Source organism: Lampetra planeri, chromosome 2 (genome assembly GCF_965212315.1).
Source record: "Lampetra planeri chromosome 2, kcLamPlan1.2.h2, whole genome shotgun sequence".
In the NCBI taxonomy this organism is placed as follows: domain Eukaryota; kingdom Metazoa; phylum Chordata; class Hyperoartia; order Petromyzontiformes; family Petromyzontidae; genus Lampetra; species Lampetra planeri.
This window is the reverse complement of record NC_136108.1, coordinates 35572266-35591937: the sequence shown is the minus strand read 5'-3', so window position 1 is coordinate 35591937 and position 19672 is coordinate 35572266. Positions and strand designations below refer to the sequence as shown.

The following is a 19672-nucleotide window of genomic DNA, read 5'->3' as shown; positions in this document are numbered from 1 at the left end:
GACCCACTTCATCGAGCGATCATATTGCGGCCGGTCGCTTATGAAAAAGAAGCTAAATAGCTCAGTGGGCTTTACCTGGTAAAATTAAAATAGTTTCGTTTTATATATTTTTTGTGATTTTCTTACCTTTCCTATACTTCTCACTCCTATCGTTTTGTAACTTTCTGACCCTCCCCTAATGGACATCTGTGAAAAAGAGCTTTAGAGCTCATCGGATTCCTCCAGGGATAAATAAAGATTCTGAATCTGAAAATCCACCCAGAACAGGAGGACATAAAAATTCCACGCAAAAAGGCACCCGTGTTGGGAATCGAACCCAGGTCCTTCTTGCTATGCTACTCAAGCGTTACCGCTGCAGCACCACCCTAACGATCGCACCGTTACCCATTCTGTCCGGCGTTTAACCTTTGTTGAAAGTGTAAAAGTGTTTGTTTGGCCCCCTCCCCGGGTTCAGCGGGGCCGCCACGCCGTGGTGCTGACTCACACTGCGGCCGGCGCCTGGGTCGGGCCACGAGGGAGCCTGCGACGAACTCGCCGGCAGCGTCCACGCACCAGCAAAAACCTGCGCCCGCTCGCACGGCGGTCCAAATTCACCACACGGTTAGAGTTAAAGGAATTAAATTGGAGATACAATTTTTTTTCTCAGAATCCTGGAAGAGGCCTGCTGAGACGTACGATTGCTTGTTGTTTAGGAGCCCTGATATTGAACTCCGCTGCGATGGTCATTAGATTAACGGGTGGATGACAAATCCAGATGTGTGTGTGTGTCTATAAATGCGCAAGTGCAGGAAACAACGGCCATTGAGCCGTGAACCGCAGGGCCTAGTTGTAAACTGGCCAACTGCATACGAGTGCACGTCCACCGAACCCGCACTGATCAGCGTGGTGAAGTATGGTCAAATCATTCCCACAATAGCCGCAAGGACGTGGGTATTTTAAAAGTCCGTTACAAAACGGGGGAAAAAATACACAAGCGGCACACAGCATGATGCGTCACTTCGATTATATCGCAAAATGTGTACGCGTACGAATCATTTGTCAATCCACTGCTGGATGTATGTTGAACTTCTTTTGCGCCGTACGTAGCCAACCGTGCTAGTCGGAGGTGGACGACGGCCTCCCCACGGCCTGCCGATTTGAGGCGGCGGCGGTATTGTTTGACCATACTTCACCACGGTGGTCGGTGCGGGTTTGGCGAAGGTGGGGGAGCACAGACGTGGGACCGTACAAGCGCGGTACAGCGATGAGTTTCCCCCGTCGCGCGTTCCCGGCGCCGAGCGTACCGGAGCTCTTGTCGCACTGCGCCGGCTCCCAGGCGCCCGGCTCGGTGCACTGCGGCATGTACGGGTCGAAGCCGTTGAAGACGCCCTCCCCGATGGTGCCCAGTCCGAAGAAGCGCCGTCGCCAGTGGAAATGCATTGCTGCGGAGCGCACGGAAACGCGCGAGCGTCACGCGTGTTCATCTAACACGGTAATTGCCACGCGTGAATTCTCACGATGACTTTGACCTGTTTCTTCACAAATTTTCTGGAAACATTAGGACGGGAAGCATTGACGGGAAACTTTTTTTCTCCCATTTACGACCCTGAGCCAGTGGTGTAATTTCCACAGTCATCGTACGGTGGGGGTGACTCCATCTACAATGTGCTACTCGTATTATTGATCTGGCCGGATCGTGAAGATACACGTTTCAGGAAGCACGTTTCCTCATGGGTGCTGCTTTAGCGGAATGGAAGGGAACGCAAAATGAACACGGCGAAACACTGAACTCGCTGGCAAGTGCTTCTGAAAAGCAGCCCAATTTTGCGCGCTCCCACACGCCCCACCGAGGGTCCCGCATCGCTGCGGGTCTGCACCACGCACAAACCATCGTGTCACGGGACATGTGGCAGGCGAGCCCTAAACTTACTGCCAGCGCCCTGGCAGGGGTGCCCATCACCTGGCGGATTGATGTTGCGAGTGCTCACGCGTTGTTGTTGTGGTGCCGACGTGAATTGCCTTGCCGCTGCACGTCACGTCACTCCGTCACGGTTACTCAGCCCGGCTCTCCAAACACATTGCTTCGGCATTTCCGCCGACCAACCCCGCATCCCAAACAATTGTTAGATTGAATTTAGAGCAGATGTGCCTTACCATAATACCATTGCACAAGAAATATTACCAAGTTTGTTAAATAATTATTGTCCAAAGATGCTGGATAATGCAAACAATTCAATCTCCAAGAGATAAAATCCCATGTGTAAAGTATTTCGCCGGGCAGTCACATGTGGCGGTTTGGCACAGTCACAGCTGTACATGGTCCCGCATGTGACTGTGAGTGTTTGGGAAGAAACTGTGGTGCGTGTAGAAAACCCCACGCATAAGAGTGGATTGCGTTCTAGCTGTGAAGACATTGGTGAGAAACCGACTTGCTGCAGAACCTCACTTTGCTGATCTGAAAGTTGACACGGCTCACTCAACCTCTGGCCACTTCTTGGAAAGCGATCATGTTGATTGATGATGCGGGAGTCGATGATTCACTCCAGTTGCTCGCTCACCGGCGGTCAGTCGCCTCCTTATGGCTACTGTTCCCATGATCTCTTTCATTCCTTCACTGATGTTGATCACTCGGACTACCAGACTCACTGTTTTGTCTCACCCATACTGCCTTCAACCATGACACTGTGGGTCGCTACTCCACTGAGGAATTATCTCTTCATAACCTTGCTCAATACAAGGAATGTATTAAATTGAATTCATGACACCTTTAATAGTGCTGTTTGTTGATGGCCGATAAGGGCCTGTGCTCAACACTTGTGATTAAAAGAAGTAGGAAGTGGCTGGGCGGCTGAGAGTTCAGAGGTCAGAGTACTGAGCTGGTACTGCTGAGGTCCTCGGTTTGAATCTGGGTTTCAGCCACCTGTGAATAAACCTGATCCTCAAGTGTAGTGGATCGCTGGTCTCACTCCATCATGGTAAGTTGGGTTCTGTATTTAATTTGGGCTAAATTCCATCTGGGATGAACGTTACTCTTATATGCACAGCAAGTGTGAGAGTGCTGGACTCGTGTGAGCCAGAGGTCACGTCAAGAGGTGGTTCTCTGATATCTGCTTCCGTTGGGTCATCCTCCAACACGTAGGGGTTCAGCTACGTCGTGAAGGCTCTCGAGCGATTCGTCTCGTGATGCCGACCCTGCCAAAATCGGGAAGGAAAAAAACCGCGACGAAAAAGAGTCACCACCAACCACACGTCCCGAGTGGCCGGGCTACGAGTGCGCGCGCCTCACCGGCCTGCGCCGCCAGTCGGACGGCGTAGCCCGTGCCGCCGGCGAGGATGGCCGCCACCTCCCCCTTCACGTCCCCGAGGCCGAGAGGCGAGCCCAGCAGCTCGTCCTCCGTGAACGCGAGGCCCCGGCCAAACGCGACGCCCTCGCCCGCCGACGAGGCTCCGGCGCTGCCGATGAGCAGGTCCGCCTGCTGCAGGTAGCGGCTCACGTCCGCGGCCGCCAAGTGGCAAGCGCCGGGACCTGAGCGCGCGAATCGGCATGTTACAGTCCGTATAGCGTCACCGGAACGCGAACCGTGCCTCAAAACACGCGGTGACATTCTATTTCCGTGCGTACATTTCTCACGGAGGCGCGGGAAACTGGAGGCAGGGGGAACGGCAGCCATAGGCAACAATTGCCCAAGCTCTGCGGTCCTCTATTGGAATGTTTGGCCAACTTCTTTAACGGGTAAGTAGTGGAGTCCTATCAAGTGTGATCACGAAACGCATCTCAAAGTGAAAGTATATTTTACAGGCTTATTGCAATATCAACATGTCGACCGGTAATTTTAGTGTGAAGAGGATTGAATTGATACACTGTGTGTGTGTGTGTGCGTTTCTTAATGAGCAGTTCCACAAATTAGGTAACCTCCATACTAGAAATGGCTAAATCATCCAGGTGCCACATTATTTACGTCTGAATTACAGTCTGCATTACACTAGGCCCAAGATAAAAGCCACCCTCGTGAATGTACAAACGATTACCCACGTCTTTAACGTACGTGTCTGACGTGTACATCTGACATTAGCACTGCCCCAACGGTACACTTCCAAAGGTGACGTTCAGTGTCTTACATTTTGGCAGCTGGCCTGGCGAGGCGGTGCGGGTACCGTCGATTTCGTGGCCCGCGGCGTCCACGCACCAGCACAGCCGCGACTCGAAGTCACCGTAGCCGCCACTGAACTCGGCGTAATCGCCGGTATACACGAAGGACGCGTTCTCGGTGAGGATCTTCCAGACCACCTCGGGGTTTCGCAGAAACCGGCTGGAAGAGCCGGATAAGTTTAAGACCTCGATCGGACCCTGCAACGACGGGTAAAGCGACAGTTCGGGGAACAAGTCCTGACGGCCGGAGTCGTAGAGAAAGCTCAGGAAGCTTCGCAGTCCATCGCCGCCGGCGCCGCGAGCTCGCGCGAGGAGCGCCCTGAGGTCGGAGAGCGTGGCTTTGGAAGCGTCCCCCTCGTCCTTCGTCCACGCGTCGACGAACTCCCGGATCTGCTGGCCGGCGCCGTCGCACTGCACCGGACGCCACCCGCCTCGCGCGTCGCACCGCGGGACGTAGATGGGCGGCGGTGAGCTCGGCGCGTCGCCACGCAGCACCGGGCCCAGGTGACGGAGCTGCTGCAGAAGCTCGCCGGCAGCGGCCACCTGGCAAGGGGTGGGGCCTGAGAAAGAGCGTGGCAAGGGGTACAAGGGAGGGACAGAGACAATCACCGTGACCGTCTCGTCGTCATTCAAATGTTTACGTGATCGTTCACTCTAAAGCGATTGGCTGCTCAAATGAGCATTGCTGCGGTGCTCCTCTTTGCAGCCCTGTGGCAATGGTGGGAATTACACATTGCCATGGCGAGGGCCATCAGGTCGGTTCAAAGGACAACCACCGCTAACTTCCCCACATAGTAATAATTTTATCGACCCCGGAGGGATGATGGGCTAGGTCAACTCCCAACGAAGATGTGAACTTGCATCCTTGGGATTACAAGGCGCTGGCTCTAGGGCTGAGCCACCTGGCCGGGTTGTTGTCGTTTGTCCTCATTCTTTCTGGCTCGAGCACTGCATCTTGGGTTGCCACCCCTCTGAGGTGAAAACAAACCAGCGCACACCACGGAAAGAGGAGTGCCTCACCATCCCGGTAGAGGAGAGAACCACGTGTGTGAATGCGTTGTCTTGTGTGGCCCAATTCAGAGTATTCTATGCTGTGTTAGATGATAAATAAGTATTTGAATATTTGTATTCCCACACGAAGTTCACCGGATTCAATATTTCACATTTCCAAGTAATTGCAAAAAAAAACAAAGCCTGGGTTTTCAATTGAATCGCTGATGGGACACATTCCGCCCACAGCCGTAGCAGCAGCAGCTGCGGCTGTGGCATCCTCTCTGCCTGCCCGTGCTGCTGGGGGTTGCGTTTACAAGGTTTGAAGAGGCCCGGGCGTCCTCTGCGCAGCTGCTCCATAGATTTGGCGTCTTGCGCTCACGCCATAAATCATCTCTTCCAACTCGGAGCCGCGGTGGTGGACGGCGAGGGGCGACGTGCGAGACTAACGCCGCACGACGGTCGGCTCCTCGCAGGCGTCGCGCGGTCATTAAAATGTTTTACTATTTAACTACCTTTTTATTTTACCAGGTAAGGCCCACTGAGCTATTATCGTTACTTTTTCAGAAGCGACCAGACCACAAATGATAGCTCAACGAAGTGGCTTATCACGTGGACATTTATAGCAGCCAAATACTCTAAACGCGTGATGTTGATTCGAAATGTGGAGGGAAAAACAGGTGGAGCTGGAGAAAAATCAACGCGACCACGGGGAGAGAGACACGCAAATTCCAAATATTCAGCAGGTGTCAGGGTCGGGATCGATGCCACGTCCTTCAGCGACTACTTGGGGCTAGCACCGGAATTAAAAACCCAATGAGCGTTTCTATGTCAGCAGGGACATTTGTTTTCACGTTAGAAAATAGCACCGTATATATTCTGCCAGACGGCATGCTCTTTGAATTAAAAGCGTGCTTCGTTAACACTCTTAAATTTCTGTTTACCGAAATGCACACTGGAGATTTGAAAGAAATATACAGAACAACAACAACCAAGAGTGGCTCTCGCGTTTGTAGGAGCCACACGTCTAGGCCCTGCATCCTGGCCTGTCCACCACAAGTTTGAAGCGTCACTCATGAGAGAGAAGAAAAGACTTCAAGTCGACTCTCTCAGGCTGACTGCAGTTACGCCAACCACAAGCAACGTATGGCAGCGTGTGGTCATAGCGGCACATTCGTGTCAACAGAGTGCTCCTGAATGTCACTTGACAGTCTGCTCACTAACGGCACGGCACGCACAGCATATGTGTGTGGCTACACGTTCCTGATTTTTATCTCATGAAATTATAACCTTTCACTGCATTTTAAAAGAGCTCCCACTTTCTCGATTAGGCAAAACGTGCATGTGATGCCACGCTGGAGATGGTGGACAGGAGCGAGCGACAAAGGTGGACACGTTCGTCAGTGACGACGCCCTAAAGAGGGAGCATTATATAAAAGGTGACGTGTTCAGAAAGAGCTCCTCCACATAACAGAGAGCGCTGGACTCAGAGAGATCTGCTTTGACAACGAGACATTGGCCGAAACGCCCCCGATTATTTAACGCGTTTTCCTCTGTAGCTCGGACTTGACGCTGAGCGGGACGTCGTCGTGCGCACGACTCACACGTCACGGGGTCGCCGAGCGGCCTCCAGGTCCCGGGGACCTCCGCTCCGCCAGCGCCCACGCAGAAGCAGCGGTCGCCGGAGCACTGCACGGGCCGGTAGTCTCCCGCGCCGTCGCACTCCGGCACGAACAGCGGCGTCCCCACCGGGCGGCCCCTCCGCGCCAGCAGCGCTCGCGCGCGCTCTCCCTCGCACGCGCTCGGGCACCGTGGCGGCACGCCGCCGACCGCGCGGGTTCCCGCGACCTCCCTCCCGTGCGCGTCGACGCACCAGCAGGCCGCGCCGCAGCACTGCACCGGCTCGTAGGCGCCGCCGTCCTCGCCGCAGCGCGCCACGAACGGGCGCGACGCCCGCGGGCCGTCGTCGGCGTCCGCGGCGTTCTGCGTCTGTCGGTCTTCCTCCGCCACGCGCAGGAAGGTCAGCGCGTTCATCCCCACGTCCCCGCCGCTGAGCCCGATGAGAGGGGCGATGTCCCTGACGAGGCCGTAGAAACGTGGGTCTTCGAGGAGCGTGACGACAAATCCGAGGACGTTTCTGTTCCGCTCCAGGTTTGTTGCACGCGCGAAGGGGTCGTCGATCGACTGGTCAAAGTTGAAGGATTCTCGCGAGAAGTTGGAGGAGCCTCGGGTGAGGTACGAGTCCTCGCCGGGGGCAAAGAGCCGGGCGAGCTCCTCAAAGTTTGCGCCGTCGTACATGCCGGTCAGCCCCACCTGACCAAACACCTTGCTGAAGTTAAACGTGCCGCGGCCACCAACGGCGCCGGTGAAATTGAAGAACTTGAGGTTCTTCAGAAACCCGCCACCGAAGAGCATCTCTGCAATGCGACCCGGCTGGACGTTGGCACCAGCTGCGGTGAGGGCCAATTCCTGTGTGGGGAAGATCCCCCCCATGAGATCACCGAGGAGGCGGCTGCCCTGGCCGCTCGCCGGGAAGAGGCGAGAGGCTTGCGAGAGAATTTCGCTGAGTCCACCGTCAAGCAGCTGCTCCCTCAGGGCTCTCCAGTGGAGCCACAGTTCGTGCTGCTTCTCCTGAGATGGCGACTCGGCGAAGGAGGCACTGCCATCACGCGGGAGGGCAGAGATGAGGTCGTCCGTGAACGGTGCGGAAGGGCCAAGGAAGAGATGGGAGAGGGCGCGCTGCCTTTCCAGTTGGCATGGACTCGAAGATGAACCTGCAGTATAATAATAACAATTAGTGATCTTACAAGTAACAGACGTGTTGGTTTTGATTGCATAAGTTCAATTGTGCAGCTCTGTAGCTCTGCAAATGTGCAGCTCACGCCAATGCTAACGGAACGACCTCCACGAAAGAGCCCCTCTAGAGAATATGTTGGCCTACTCTTCCACACTGGCCAGGTGTGTTGGAAGAGGTGAGACTCCCCACAATCCCACCACACGTGACCTGTTGATCGACTAACCGTGATGTATCGGTTTATACTGCTTGGTGGACAGAGGCCAGGTAGGGATTTAGGACATTTGCATCATTGTTTAGACTCTAGCTGGGAGATCAAACCGGTGCCCTCTGGGTGTCCAATATGCCAACCATTACTCCATTATAGGAACAGTAATTTTGATAGCATATCAATGAAAAAAATATCACAAAAAGTTGAAGATCAATAGAATTATCTTGGTAAACAAAATACATCTCGTGCAATTTAACTCAAATTATGCGGAATTTGTGTCCTAGGTTACCCATAAATTCACAATCTTCCGATACTGTCTTGATCTTGATTGGATGATGCTAGGAGGGCCTCTAGGGGTGTAACAGCCGCACCACCAGTGCAGCGTGTGGGGGAGTCGTGGATGTGACGTCCTCCGCTCCTGACCAATTTTTAGTTGATACAGCTCTTAATTTAGAGGTAGAAGGAATACTTCTTCAGGAGGCCTATAGAAATATTTGTTGTCATCTGATAGAAAGCAACAACAAATTTGTGTACAAGTTGGTGGTTTGTGTGTAAGTATGTTGAACTTATTTCGCACTGTACTTAGCCAACCGTGTTAATCGGAGTTGCGACGAGGTGTGACGGTACGCGGAAACGCCGGGGCACTGGCACGTGCCGGCTGCGTTCGGCGAAGCACGTGAGAAGCCGTACCGCAATTGGGGACGCTGTCTCGGACCCTGCTGCCGAAAACCTCGTCCCCTCGAGTGTCCACACACCAGCACGTGGGCCCGTGGCACTGCGTGGGAACGTAGCTTCCGTCCTGGGAGCACACGGGCGCGAACCCACGTCCGCCAAGTCGGTCCGCCAGCGAGCGTTCCACCTCGCACACGGTGGGGCCTGGAATGGGAGCCGAGGGCGCGAGAGACAGAGAGCATCGACTCTGCGCCTTCACGGCTCGTTCGTTACAGAGGGCGATGAGAAATAATATAAAAAATACGCATGCAAAAAACGCGCACCCAAAACGGCTTCTCGATATCAAATTGTCATTTATGATTAGAATTCTAGATTTGAAGCTTTCGTGACTGCAAGGATTCATATTCTTAGGTTTTTTTTCGGTAAAGTCACGTAGGTAAAAAATAAAAATGAATAAAAGTAAAATAAAATAAAAATCACGACGTTTCGGAGGCAACACAAGCTTCACCTTACCATATTAATAAAAAGTGTGCCGTACTTGGCCCTTCCCCTCTTCAACCATTATATATACGGAGTGGTAGCTCTTGTAATCTCTCATTTACTTGATACAGCTGTCGTGGCTGTGACGGTTCCACCTGAAGACGGAAGCTTGTGTTGCCTCCGAAACGTCGTGATTTTTATTTTATTTTACTTTTATTAATTTTTATTTTTTACCTACGTGACTTTACCGAAAAAAAACCTAAGAATATGATTAGAATTGTTTAAATGCTGGATGCTCACGTGGTGTAACGGTTAGTGGCGCACTGGACTTGCAATCCAGGGGTCACTAATCGTATGTATGCATGTTGAACTTCTTCCGTACCGTACGTACCTATCCCGGCATGGTAGTTGAAATCTAATCTAATTTATATTTATAGAGCACTTTCACTCAAGGCGATTGACACCGCTTACAGAACGGTGAAAGTTCCTTAACTGCCTACCCCAGCAACGCCCCTGTCGACCCAGCAGTAAGCGTGAAGGAGTGGGTCAAAGCTCCTCTCTAGAGGGGCTCTCTGCAGCAGTCTCTCGTGGAGGCGCTGCCACCAGCAGGGGAGTGAGCAAGCAACTGCGGGGCTGAACCTTCGCGATGAGTTTGGTTCCAACTTTTGCCTTCACCTTTTTTCCATTCTCCGAACCAATGTCACTTGCCCTAACCCTCACCCTACGTGGGGTTGGAACACATGGCTCATTGGTGGGAACACTTTATTTACCCTGCAGGTATAAACATTCGAGGAGAGCAATATTGTGTACATTTGCACGGGCGGCACCTGGGATCCTGCCACCATTTCCACAGACACAACCCAGACACGTTTCTCAGTCAGCCGAGGGCTATCAAACCTAATGTGCAGAATGTTGTAGTGAAGGTCAACACAATACAACACAAATCGATTGCTGCCACGCAAACACAGATGGTGGCAACCGCAGGCCCCCGACTCACATCTGAAGGATCCAGAGAGAAGCAGCCGCAGGGCCAGGAATCGCCGGCGTAGCAAGCGGAAGACGGGGGCCTCCTGCGCCGAGGGAGCGAGCGCCGTGAGTGCCGCGGCGTCGTCCTCCTCGCCCAGAGGAAGCAGCTCCATGCCTGGAGGCGATACCGATATGCACGTAAATTTACTTTTTTTTTTACCGAATTTATTAATATTAATGGGGTGTTTGTTTACATATTCACAATGTGACCCGGCAACCTGTCCTGCAGACGGGCATTGGTCTGCCAGTCGGGGCCCGATGACTGCTATCTGTAATCTCAATTTAGTCATTTGCAGGTTATTTTTAGAAATTAATAAATTCGAACCACGAGACAGGCACACTATGGCCCACTCGATTGGCGTCAGGCAATCTTTTATGTCCACTGTGACGCAGATACCGCGCATTCTATGGTTAATACACAATAATAACCAGGGCCGCCCGCCAGATTCGAACCACGAACCTCTGCAACGAGCGGCAAACGGCTGGCCTTCATCCAGCAGTGGATTGGCGAAGGACGACTACAAAATAAATGTTGCTCCCAGGGAGCTAACGTATCACATGGGACTGCGAGTCGACTGCAGAGTCAGGTGGCAGGTGTGCACGTGATGCGTGTGATGATTAACGCAATGAACAAATGAGTGATTGCCTTGATTTGCTGAATATCAAATTGCTTCCACCCTCGGGATTAATTGGCGAGGAAATTAAAGGTCACGAAGAGCGCCGGCGTGGTTGGGGATTATGAATGAGGGGACAGCAGCGAAGGAGAGGGATGAGTTCGGGTGACCACGCGGTGCGTAACGCGAGGAAGGAGTTACGCAACGGAACATCACGCAAGGCGTGCAATGTTAGCATTTACGTTGTATTGTTTTTGCTTTGTGTGATGTACCATTGTTATATGCAAGCATTCTAGCTAACATATAATGAAAATAATAATGCTTTTTTTTTATACAGCCTTTGTCAATCGACTGCTGGAATAAGACCTCCCCAAACGGCATCAGACATGAGGGGTTGTGTGAGCATACTTCACCACCCTGGTCAGTGCAGGTTGGTGAAGTGGGAGGGAGGGCAGATCCAATTCACACATCCCTCGCCACTGATCTCAACCGTGGCCGGGAATCGAACTCAATGTCGCTGGATTTGTAGAGCAGTGCCCTAACTATTCGGCCGCGACTCCCCACTCTGGCTACACGGGAGTATGTTGGTGGTGACTGTATTTTTTGTTGTACATTCCGCTGTTAGATTCTGCTTGCCCCGTGTAACGCCCCCTAGCCGGCAGATGGTGTGGGCTCGTTTTGTTAACACGTTGTGCTTTACACACAATATCGAGGAGATGAGAGTGGTTCAAACTATAAAGTACCGCAAATGCTGGGGAGCGTAATCCCTTGGTTCAAAGCTCTAATCCACGCTAAAGCTTGGCGAACATGAAAGTTCTCCTGCACAGGTTTTTGCCGTCGTGTTGCATCGCTCTCCGATGTGTTTTCGGGTCGTGCCGTGCGTTTTTTGGCACGATGTCCGACGTTTCGCTCCGTATGCTGGGAGCTTCTCCAGGACGTGAAGAAACTCCCATCGGCCTTCATCCCTTCTCGTGCCGTGTCTTGCCCAATACCGAACCCACTACTGAATGATTTGAACGATGTCTTGAGAAATACGCCACGAACATAACGGGGAGATGTTCGAGAGAGAACGATGCTCAGGGGAAGCCGACTCAGTCCATGAAGAAGTTTTCACGGCACGTGGAGTAAAACGTCGGACATCGTGCCGAACAATGCTCGGCACGACCCGAAAACGAATCGGAGAAGTAAACACACGAACGCCGCGGTCACCTGTTTCCGGCAGCTCACGTCCCTGAGGGTCGGCGCAGTAGCAGTAGGCGTGCACGCCGGGCAACCGCGCGCGGAACTCCGCCAGCGACCGGAACGCCTCGGGGTGCCTGCGGATGGGAGGTGAGCAACAGCGGGTGGCCTCGGAGTGCCGGAGGAACGTCCGCACGACGACCTCGAGGCAGGGGCCACAACTCAGGCTATGGCGGGGCGAAGAGGCCACTGCCTCCCTCGATTAGCTGCCGCCGTTTAAAAGGGGTTGTTGCTGGACAAAGCGAGTCACCCATTAAAAAGCCCCACACCTCCCATTAGCATGGTTGGCTACGTCCGGTGCGAAAGGAGTCCAACATGCATACGTAAACACTTACGTGTATTTATCACTTGCATTTAGAGCCTCTATTTAATACACTTTTATTTTTATGACGTAAAAGATAATGAACTGGAGTGAAGCAGCAGTGCAATGGTTAGCGCATTGCGCTATGAACCCGGCCACCTGAGTTAGAGTCCTGGCCACGGCTAGCATCAGTGGCGAGAGACATCGGAACGCGTCCTGGACCGCCCACCTCCCCAACCCGTATTGAGCCATTAACCAGCGTGGTGAAGTGTGGTCATGCAGCCATCACGATCGACACTGTGTCGGGAGGCCTCCATCCAGCAGTGCATCGACAAAGGGCTGTACATTGTTAGTAAATAGCGGCCAGCCCATGCAATGCCGCTGAGTTCTCTGCGGTGTAATGCCACCCTCTCTCATGCTGCCCTTGCGACATCTGATACTCGTCAGTATTGCTCCTGACATCTCTCTCTTTGTGTCTTGCTGTTTGCTCTCCATTCACACACAGCACCGATTTCCCCAGGTTTACATAGCGATAGCATATACGCAGCGCTTAATTTCTAACTCAAGATTTTACAGAATGCTGCTCGGTAGGCTGGCTTGTTGGCATTGTGATGATCAGCGTAAGACACTACCACGAGAGTACAAGGTGTGTCTATACAAAATATTTCTATATTTTTGTACCAGATTTTCCCGTTATCCTCTAAAACAAGGTTCATAAAAATGAGATGCGAGATAATCGGTGGACGATATTCCGGCTGAAACAAAGCACTGGCTACTCGCACACTGACAGACAAAATACATGTTTTATTTCCCATTATTACACATGGGTTACCAATTAATTAAAAACACTGCCACCGCACCTCTTAAGTGTGAAAGGAAAATGTCACCGAGGCGGAAGGAGCGATCTCATTTAAATTTCAAAATGAAAAGCAACGGGCTTGCTCTGCAGCGCGCGTCACTAACCAAGTGCAACGCGGACTCCCCCTGGGATCAGCGCCATCGTGAATCCTGGCCCAAGCCTCGATTCAACAATCGTGGCTGTAATGTACGGCGTCATCTTCTACACGGCGAGTACAAATTATTTTCGCACAATTTACGCACTGTGTGAATTTATCACAAGTGTAATTTTTTTTTTACGTTGACATTTTATCTGGATAATTTTAATTAGATGTAAGTTGGTCAACTACTTGTCTTGCACGAGTAATTTTAGCAATAGCTAGGGTAATAAATAATATCATAATAATCTATTTCCAATAATCTAAATCATCTACTTTTATATTTACGAGTGTAAATGTGATGAGGGCCTTTTGAGTGGCAGATTTGTGCCGGAACGGCGTCAAATGTTTAAGCAAAATTTTAATAACTTTATTTTAATAGCGAGGGGGAATAAAAAGATAACCCCTGAGTGTATCTGAGCTCGTTGGACTTTGGAAGCTAAGCGGAGTTGAGCGTGGTTAGCTTGGACACGCGATAGCCAGCGCTCACCGCGTGCTGAAGGTATGGGGCTGTGAGGTGCCCAGTTGGCTAGGAGATTGGCCAAGTGTCACCCTCCGCGTGTGTGCCGACTGTGAGAGCCGTGGACACGTGCGCACACATGCAGACACGCACACTCACGGAAAAATGATGCGCTTCGAAGGTATGGCATTACTTAATTAAACTCTGTGGGGAATAAAAAAACGTGTGACGATTGTAACGTGAAATTTACGGCTGATGTGTCTCTGCTGTGCAGATCGCAAGAGATACGCAATTTGCACCGTGTCTGGGGGAGCCGTGATATTTCAGCGCCTCTCACGTTTAAATAACCCCTTGCTCTCCCACTGCACATTGTTTTAACGCGCGGGAAACGGTGGGAAGGCAGCGCGTGCCCATTTAATATTTGCGCACCGCAGGAGGCTTATTTTAAAAAAAATCCACAAGTGCCATGGCTCTTTTGTGAATAGTCTGTCTCGTTAGCGTCTCACAACAAGCCGGGCAAAAACTTCCACGCGGACAAACCCATCAACCCCCGCTAATAAGGGTACATGCCACCATTTACAAAAAGTAGCTCATTAACATCTAAAATCATCCCCCCTCCCCCCGTACTGTGATCATTTAAAAAGGCAGCTTTTGGGGATGCATTACTATTAGAGCAATTGCTCATTTTCCATTGGCATATCCGAGCCACGCCAGGCTGTCTCGGCGTTGGGTTATTTTTCCACTGCGGTACCAGACCTGTGCCCCTGACATCACGTCCAAATGAATGGGCAGAGACGCACGTAGATGACGCGGAAACCCTGTGCTCGAGTTGTTACTGACCGACGTGATGCACGACGAACCTTTAGTGCGGCGTTATTGACGAATGTTTTGAATTTGTGGGAAAACCAGGACAGGGGGAAACCCTGCCACCCCCACCCCTCCCCCCGCGGCTCTTACATGCTGAAGGCGTCAAGGAGGCTGAGCGTGGAGCGGCCAGCGGTTCCGATGAGCTGGCACTGGGTGGCCAGGATACGCTGCTCGTCGCGGTCGCACTGAGGAGGGGGGCTGCCCGGTGTTGATGCCCGCACGGCGCGACGGACGCTCACCTGACATGGGGAGGGGCCTTGCGCCCCGTGGACACGGGCGGGGAGAGGGGGAAGGGAGGAGGAGACGTGGCACAGAGGCAGCACAACGCACAGGGACATCCGTGCGGTGACTCGCCGAGACGGAAACCACGCGTGTGCATGCGTCGTTCTGAAATGCTTTCCAACGTTGATTTGTGCTTAGAAGTATTTCATTATATTAATGATAATTTGTTACCTGCTATGACACGTGTGGCTCAAAACTATGGTCATTTATAAAATAGAACAAACACTTGAAATTTGCACGCAAAAGAGCGTGGGCAAAGTCATGCTTGGAATTGCACCGAGACAAAAAAAAAGGAACGTAGATTAGAGGACATACATAGGTCAACAACATCGTTCAAACTGTTAAGAACAGTAATTTAGGGAGTTGATGTCGCGAGATGATGGCCGATGGTGAAGAATAATGATGGAGTGTCAGATCAGGAATGGAGTGAGTTGGCAGTGGACGTCCACCAAGGAGATGGAGCGGAGAATACAGCACGTGCGCAGGTGATAGGTGGATTTCTATATTGGAGAACCACGAGAGATGCCGATGTATTGGCGAGGCATGTCATCCCCGCGGGCTACAGGGCCAACATAAACTCCTATTAATTATCCACACCCTTGCTCTTCCTATTATCTACGATCATCTGCGGTTTTTCCCCAACTTGTTTTGCAGAATGGCTTCTTATGGCATGTTCATGGATAAAGAGGAGGCACGCGGCAAATGCATCCTATTATCTCCAGGTTACTCATGAACAAAAAAAATTGCCACGGAAAAGTGGAGTAAATTCGTGGATAGAATCTGAGCTACCATTTGTTTTTGTTTTACAAGGTCAATCTATAAAGCCCCTTTCTCAGAAGCGACCTGGCCAAAAATGATAGCTCAACGAAGTGGGCTATTGAGTGGAAACTTATAGCAGCCAAATACTCTAAACTCATATTTCTACTTGTGGAGGGAAAAATCAGAAGACCCGGAGAAAAATCCACAGGACCACGAGGAGAGAGACACGCAAACTCCAAATATACAGGCGTCAGGGTCGGGATCGAACCCATGATCTCGTGCATACACAGGCGAAGGAGATAACAACTCGCCACCGCATGTCGGCAACGGTCACAACTGATTCGTCCTCACAGCTGAGAGGCGCGCCGAGCTGCCGGGTGCCGTAGACCTCCATGCCGTCGGCGTCCACGCACCAGCCCTGGCCCGAGGAGTCAACCTGCGCCGGACGGTAGCGGCCGTCCTGGGCGCACTGCGGCAGGTGGAGAGCGCGGGTGCCGTTGAGGTACCCGCTCAGGAGCACCCTCTGCCGATGTAGCTGGCAGAACGACAGACCTGCCCGGCACACGTGGAGGGGCCGTCGGCGTGCCGTGCTTGAACCCAGTCCAGCCAGACGAAGTAACAGAGATAAAGGTGCAGCTCTGCGACTGGACATCTGTGACATAGAGCTTCATGGCTTATCGGATTCTTCTAGTATGAATACATATTCTGATTCTGATTCAATGTCTAGCTCACGCCACCACTGGCAGAAAGGCCTCTACTAGAGGGAGCTCTGGAGAGTCCGTCTATCACTGTTGTTAATAGCATGGTTGGCTATTCATATACATACAAAGTAGCTATAGTTAATTGTAAAGCAGCTCCGGCATTTTTGTGATTGTACTATCAGTTGTGTTTGCAGTACTATCCTGAGCTAGAGGGAGCTCCATAGAGCCCCTCTTCAGGATATTTCTGGCCCACTCGTTCACTCTGGCGAGACGTTTTTAAGAGGTTGGGGTACCCACACTTTACCCCACCACACGCTACTGTTGGGTGGACAGAGGCATTGGGGGGGGGGGGGGGGGGTTATGAAACTTGCCCCGTTGTTTCAAATGCCGTGCCAGAATATCGAACCGGTGAGCTCTGCATTGCAAGTGCAGTGTGCTATTATGCCATGGCAGCAATCTCCTAATCTAGTAAAAGCCCACATGTGACATAAGGAATCTCTGATATATAGCGGAGGTGGCTTATTGGTTATCGCTTAGCTTATTGATCTTTGTAACTCTACTGCTGGATGAAGTCCTCCCCATGCCATGCCGGTCACAGGGATTATTCCACTATACTTCACCACGCTGGTCAGTGTGGGTTGGCGAAGGTAGGGGGAGGGAATGGTCGGTTGAGATGTCGCTCGCCACTGACATTAGCCATGCATTGGGCTTGGGTAGCCGGGCTCATAGCACGACGTACTAACTACATTGCCAGCGGGAATCAAACTTACTTAGATCGCTTTAATCACTGTTGCTAAAAATGTAATGCCACGCAACAAGACAAATCACACGACACATTGTCGATGGAGCTGTCCCGGCGAGCCTGCATGATGTGAGTCTCAATGTGAACGCTTGGGCCTTCGTGTTTGGAGACTGGCACTGACATGAGGGAGGTTGGCCCTCCGCTCTCCTGGTGCCGGGCAGCTCCTCCCCGGCGGCGTCCACACACCAACACGAGTCTCCTGCCGCATCGCACTGCAGCGGCCTGCAAGGAGACTCAGCGGAGACAACAGAGTTGCAGGAAGTAAAGTTCGCAAGAGAAAAACAACACCGATAACACATTCAAGACCTGTTTCGATATTGACCGCACCGTCGGCAAGAACTTTCATGGACTTACACGTGCTGTCCCTCTCCTCTCTCATCTCACTCCACTCCCCTCCACGAACTCTCCTACCTCTCCCCTCTCATCTCACTCCACTCCCGTCCACCCATTCTCTTACTTATCCCTGCTCGTGTCAATCTATTCCACCGATCTGGACAGGCCCAGCTGATATTAGGCCTGGCTTTATATACGACGGGACATTTAATCGTCTAAAAACCCAGACCACATGGCTTCACTCTCAGCCCTCGACGGTGCGTGTGTGGTCCGGCTGCGTCACGGCGCACCTGAAGGCGCCGTAGGGGCTGCACTGGGGAACGTGAGAGCGGCCGTCCTCCATCGCCTGCTGCCGCAGCAGCTCACAGGACGAGGCACGGCTTGTCTTCGAGTCGCTGTACTCTGTGCGCACACACGGTACACATTTTGTAAAAAAATGAAAATTGCGCGAAAATGTTGAAACTGAAAATCACATTAAAGTCCTCCTATGTGTTTTCGGATTGTACCAAATGCTGTTCGGTATGATGTCCTATGGTTCACTTCATGGGCTGCGAGCTTATACAATAACTTTCTTTGTTGGACATGAAGCCAAGCAACATGAGGTACAACCCAAACACATCGGGAAGCTACGCAACCATGAGCACCTCCGCAGTAGGAACACTAAAGACGCTCACAACTCATAAAAAATCAAGACACAAAAGTTACACAATAATGGCCATTTAAAAACGATTAGCGGCATTGACAAGCTCCTGCGCACCGTGCCAGAAAGATGATCAGAAGGCTCAACAAGAACGTGGCAAAACCGCACATCAGCTGGCCAAAGCAACAACAGCAACTTTCATTTATAAGGCTCTAAATGACGCAACCAAACGTTCCGAAACCACATCAATGAATGGAACAAGGAGGAATGGAGGTAGATCAGGGAAGAAGAAGAATAAGTGCAGAGACAGCCGCGCATTGAGGCGGCAAGGGCAGGAGCACATGTGCCCGAACAGTCGCAAAGACCATAATTAGTAGAACAGCGCCAATCCTACCCTCGAGAAGACAATTTGTTAGAAAATGTGCGAGCAACAGAGAAAGAGGGTGAGGGTACCGAGTGCAGATATGGATCCAATCCAAAGGACCAGGTAGAGGATGGTGGTGGTGGCTGGCAGTAAAGGTGAGGTCCTCATGGCGATACTGGCAAGTCTGTCCCGCTAATGCCCCAGTCACGTCCGTACGCATCGCGCAGCACTGCCGAGTGTGCCGCGCGCTGCTCCTTATATCGAGTGCGGTGGCCCCACCATCTCCCAGCACGGGAGACGAGGTGTGATCATAGTGTGCCCGCCTGTGCGGTCAGTGCCGCTCCACGACAGGCCACGCATGGCTGTATGCACTCAGACAGACAGGTGAAGATGCCAAGCAAACATCGCCAAACGCACAGCAAACAAAACAGTCGGCTCGCATTAATTGTGGAGTGTCAACCATGAATCAGCATTTGCAACAGGCCGACACTCTGACCGTATCCGCGGCTGATTTTCATCTCCATTAATGCGTTAATAAAACAAACACTCCACTGAGTTCTCTAGGGCTGCAATGACTGGGCACATTGAACCTATTTATGGTGTGCCATGATTTAATGTGTTCTTGTGCAAGGCGGTCAGTATCCACAATGTTCATTAAACCCTCCGCAGCGTGTCTAGGACAATGCACTTTAAATTCATCTTTTTTTTTTAAATGTCCCAGCATCGGTGGGTCCCTAAAGAAGCACACAAAAAATGCTAAGAGCTGCAGTGGAGCGCAGTGAACGTTGTTGTAGCGCTGCTCGGTGAAGTGACAATTAAGTGCAATGGTTAGTGCTTCGTCACTGCGCTGCAGTGTGTCTGGCTTGTGTGACATTTATAGTTATAATTTGTGTCTTCTATTAATAGGACGCTGCCGTGGTGAAATGGTCAGCACACTGGACTTGTAGTCCAATGGTCACTGGTTCGATTTGATCTCCCGGCACGGCGGGTGAAACATTTAGCAACTTTCTATA

The 19672-nt window shown here is 51.8% G+C and overlaps 1 protein-coding gene across 2 annotated transcripts in view; it reads right to left on the bottom strand.

The window, feature by feature from the left end:
• The window catches only part of TG (thyroglobulin), a 105751-nt gene extending 86874 nt beyond the window's left edge, over positions 1-18877 (bottom strand). For both annotated transcript variants that reach the window (XM_078614420.1, XM_078614429.1), the window contains exons 1-13: positions 18749-18877; positions 17946-18057; positions 17444-17544; positions 16171-16371; positions 14869-15034; positions 12126-12232; positions 10274-10417; positions 8815-9000; positions 6724-7893; positions 4099-4689; positions 3266-3505; positions 1284-1421; positions 485-562 (exon numbers count right to left, since the gene is read on the bottom strand). In XM_078614420.1, the coding sequence (XP_078470546.1) occupies positions 485-562; positions 1284-1421; positions 3266-3505; positions 4099-4689; positions 6724-7893; positions 8815-9000; positions 10274-10417; positions 12126-12232; positions 14869-15034; positions 16171-16371; positions 17444-17544; positions 17946-18057; positions 18749-18827 (3313 nt within the window). In that variant the 5' untranslated portion in view covers positions 18828-18877. The remainder of the gene's footprint in view (positions 1-484; positions 563-1283; positions 1422-3265; positions 3506-4098; positions 4690-6723; positions 7894-8814; positions 9001-10273; positions 10418-12125; positions 12233-14868; positions 15035-16170; positions 16372-17443; positions 17545-17945; positions 18058-18748) is intronic.
• Positions 18878-19672: the final 795 nt, after the last annotated feature.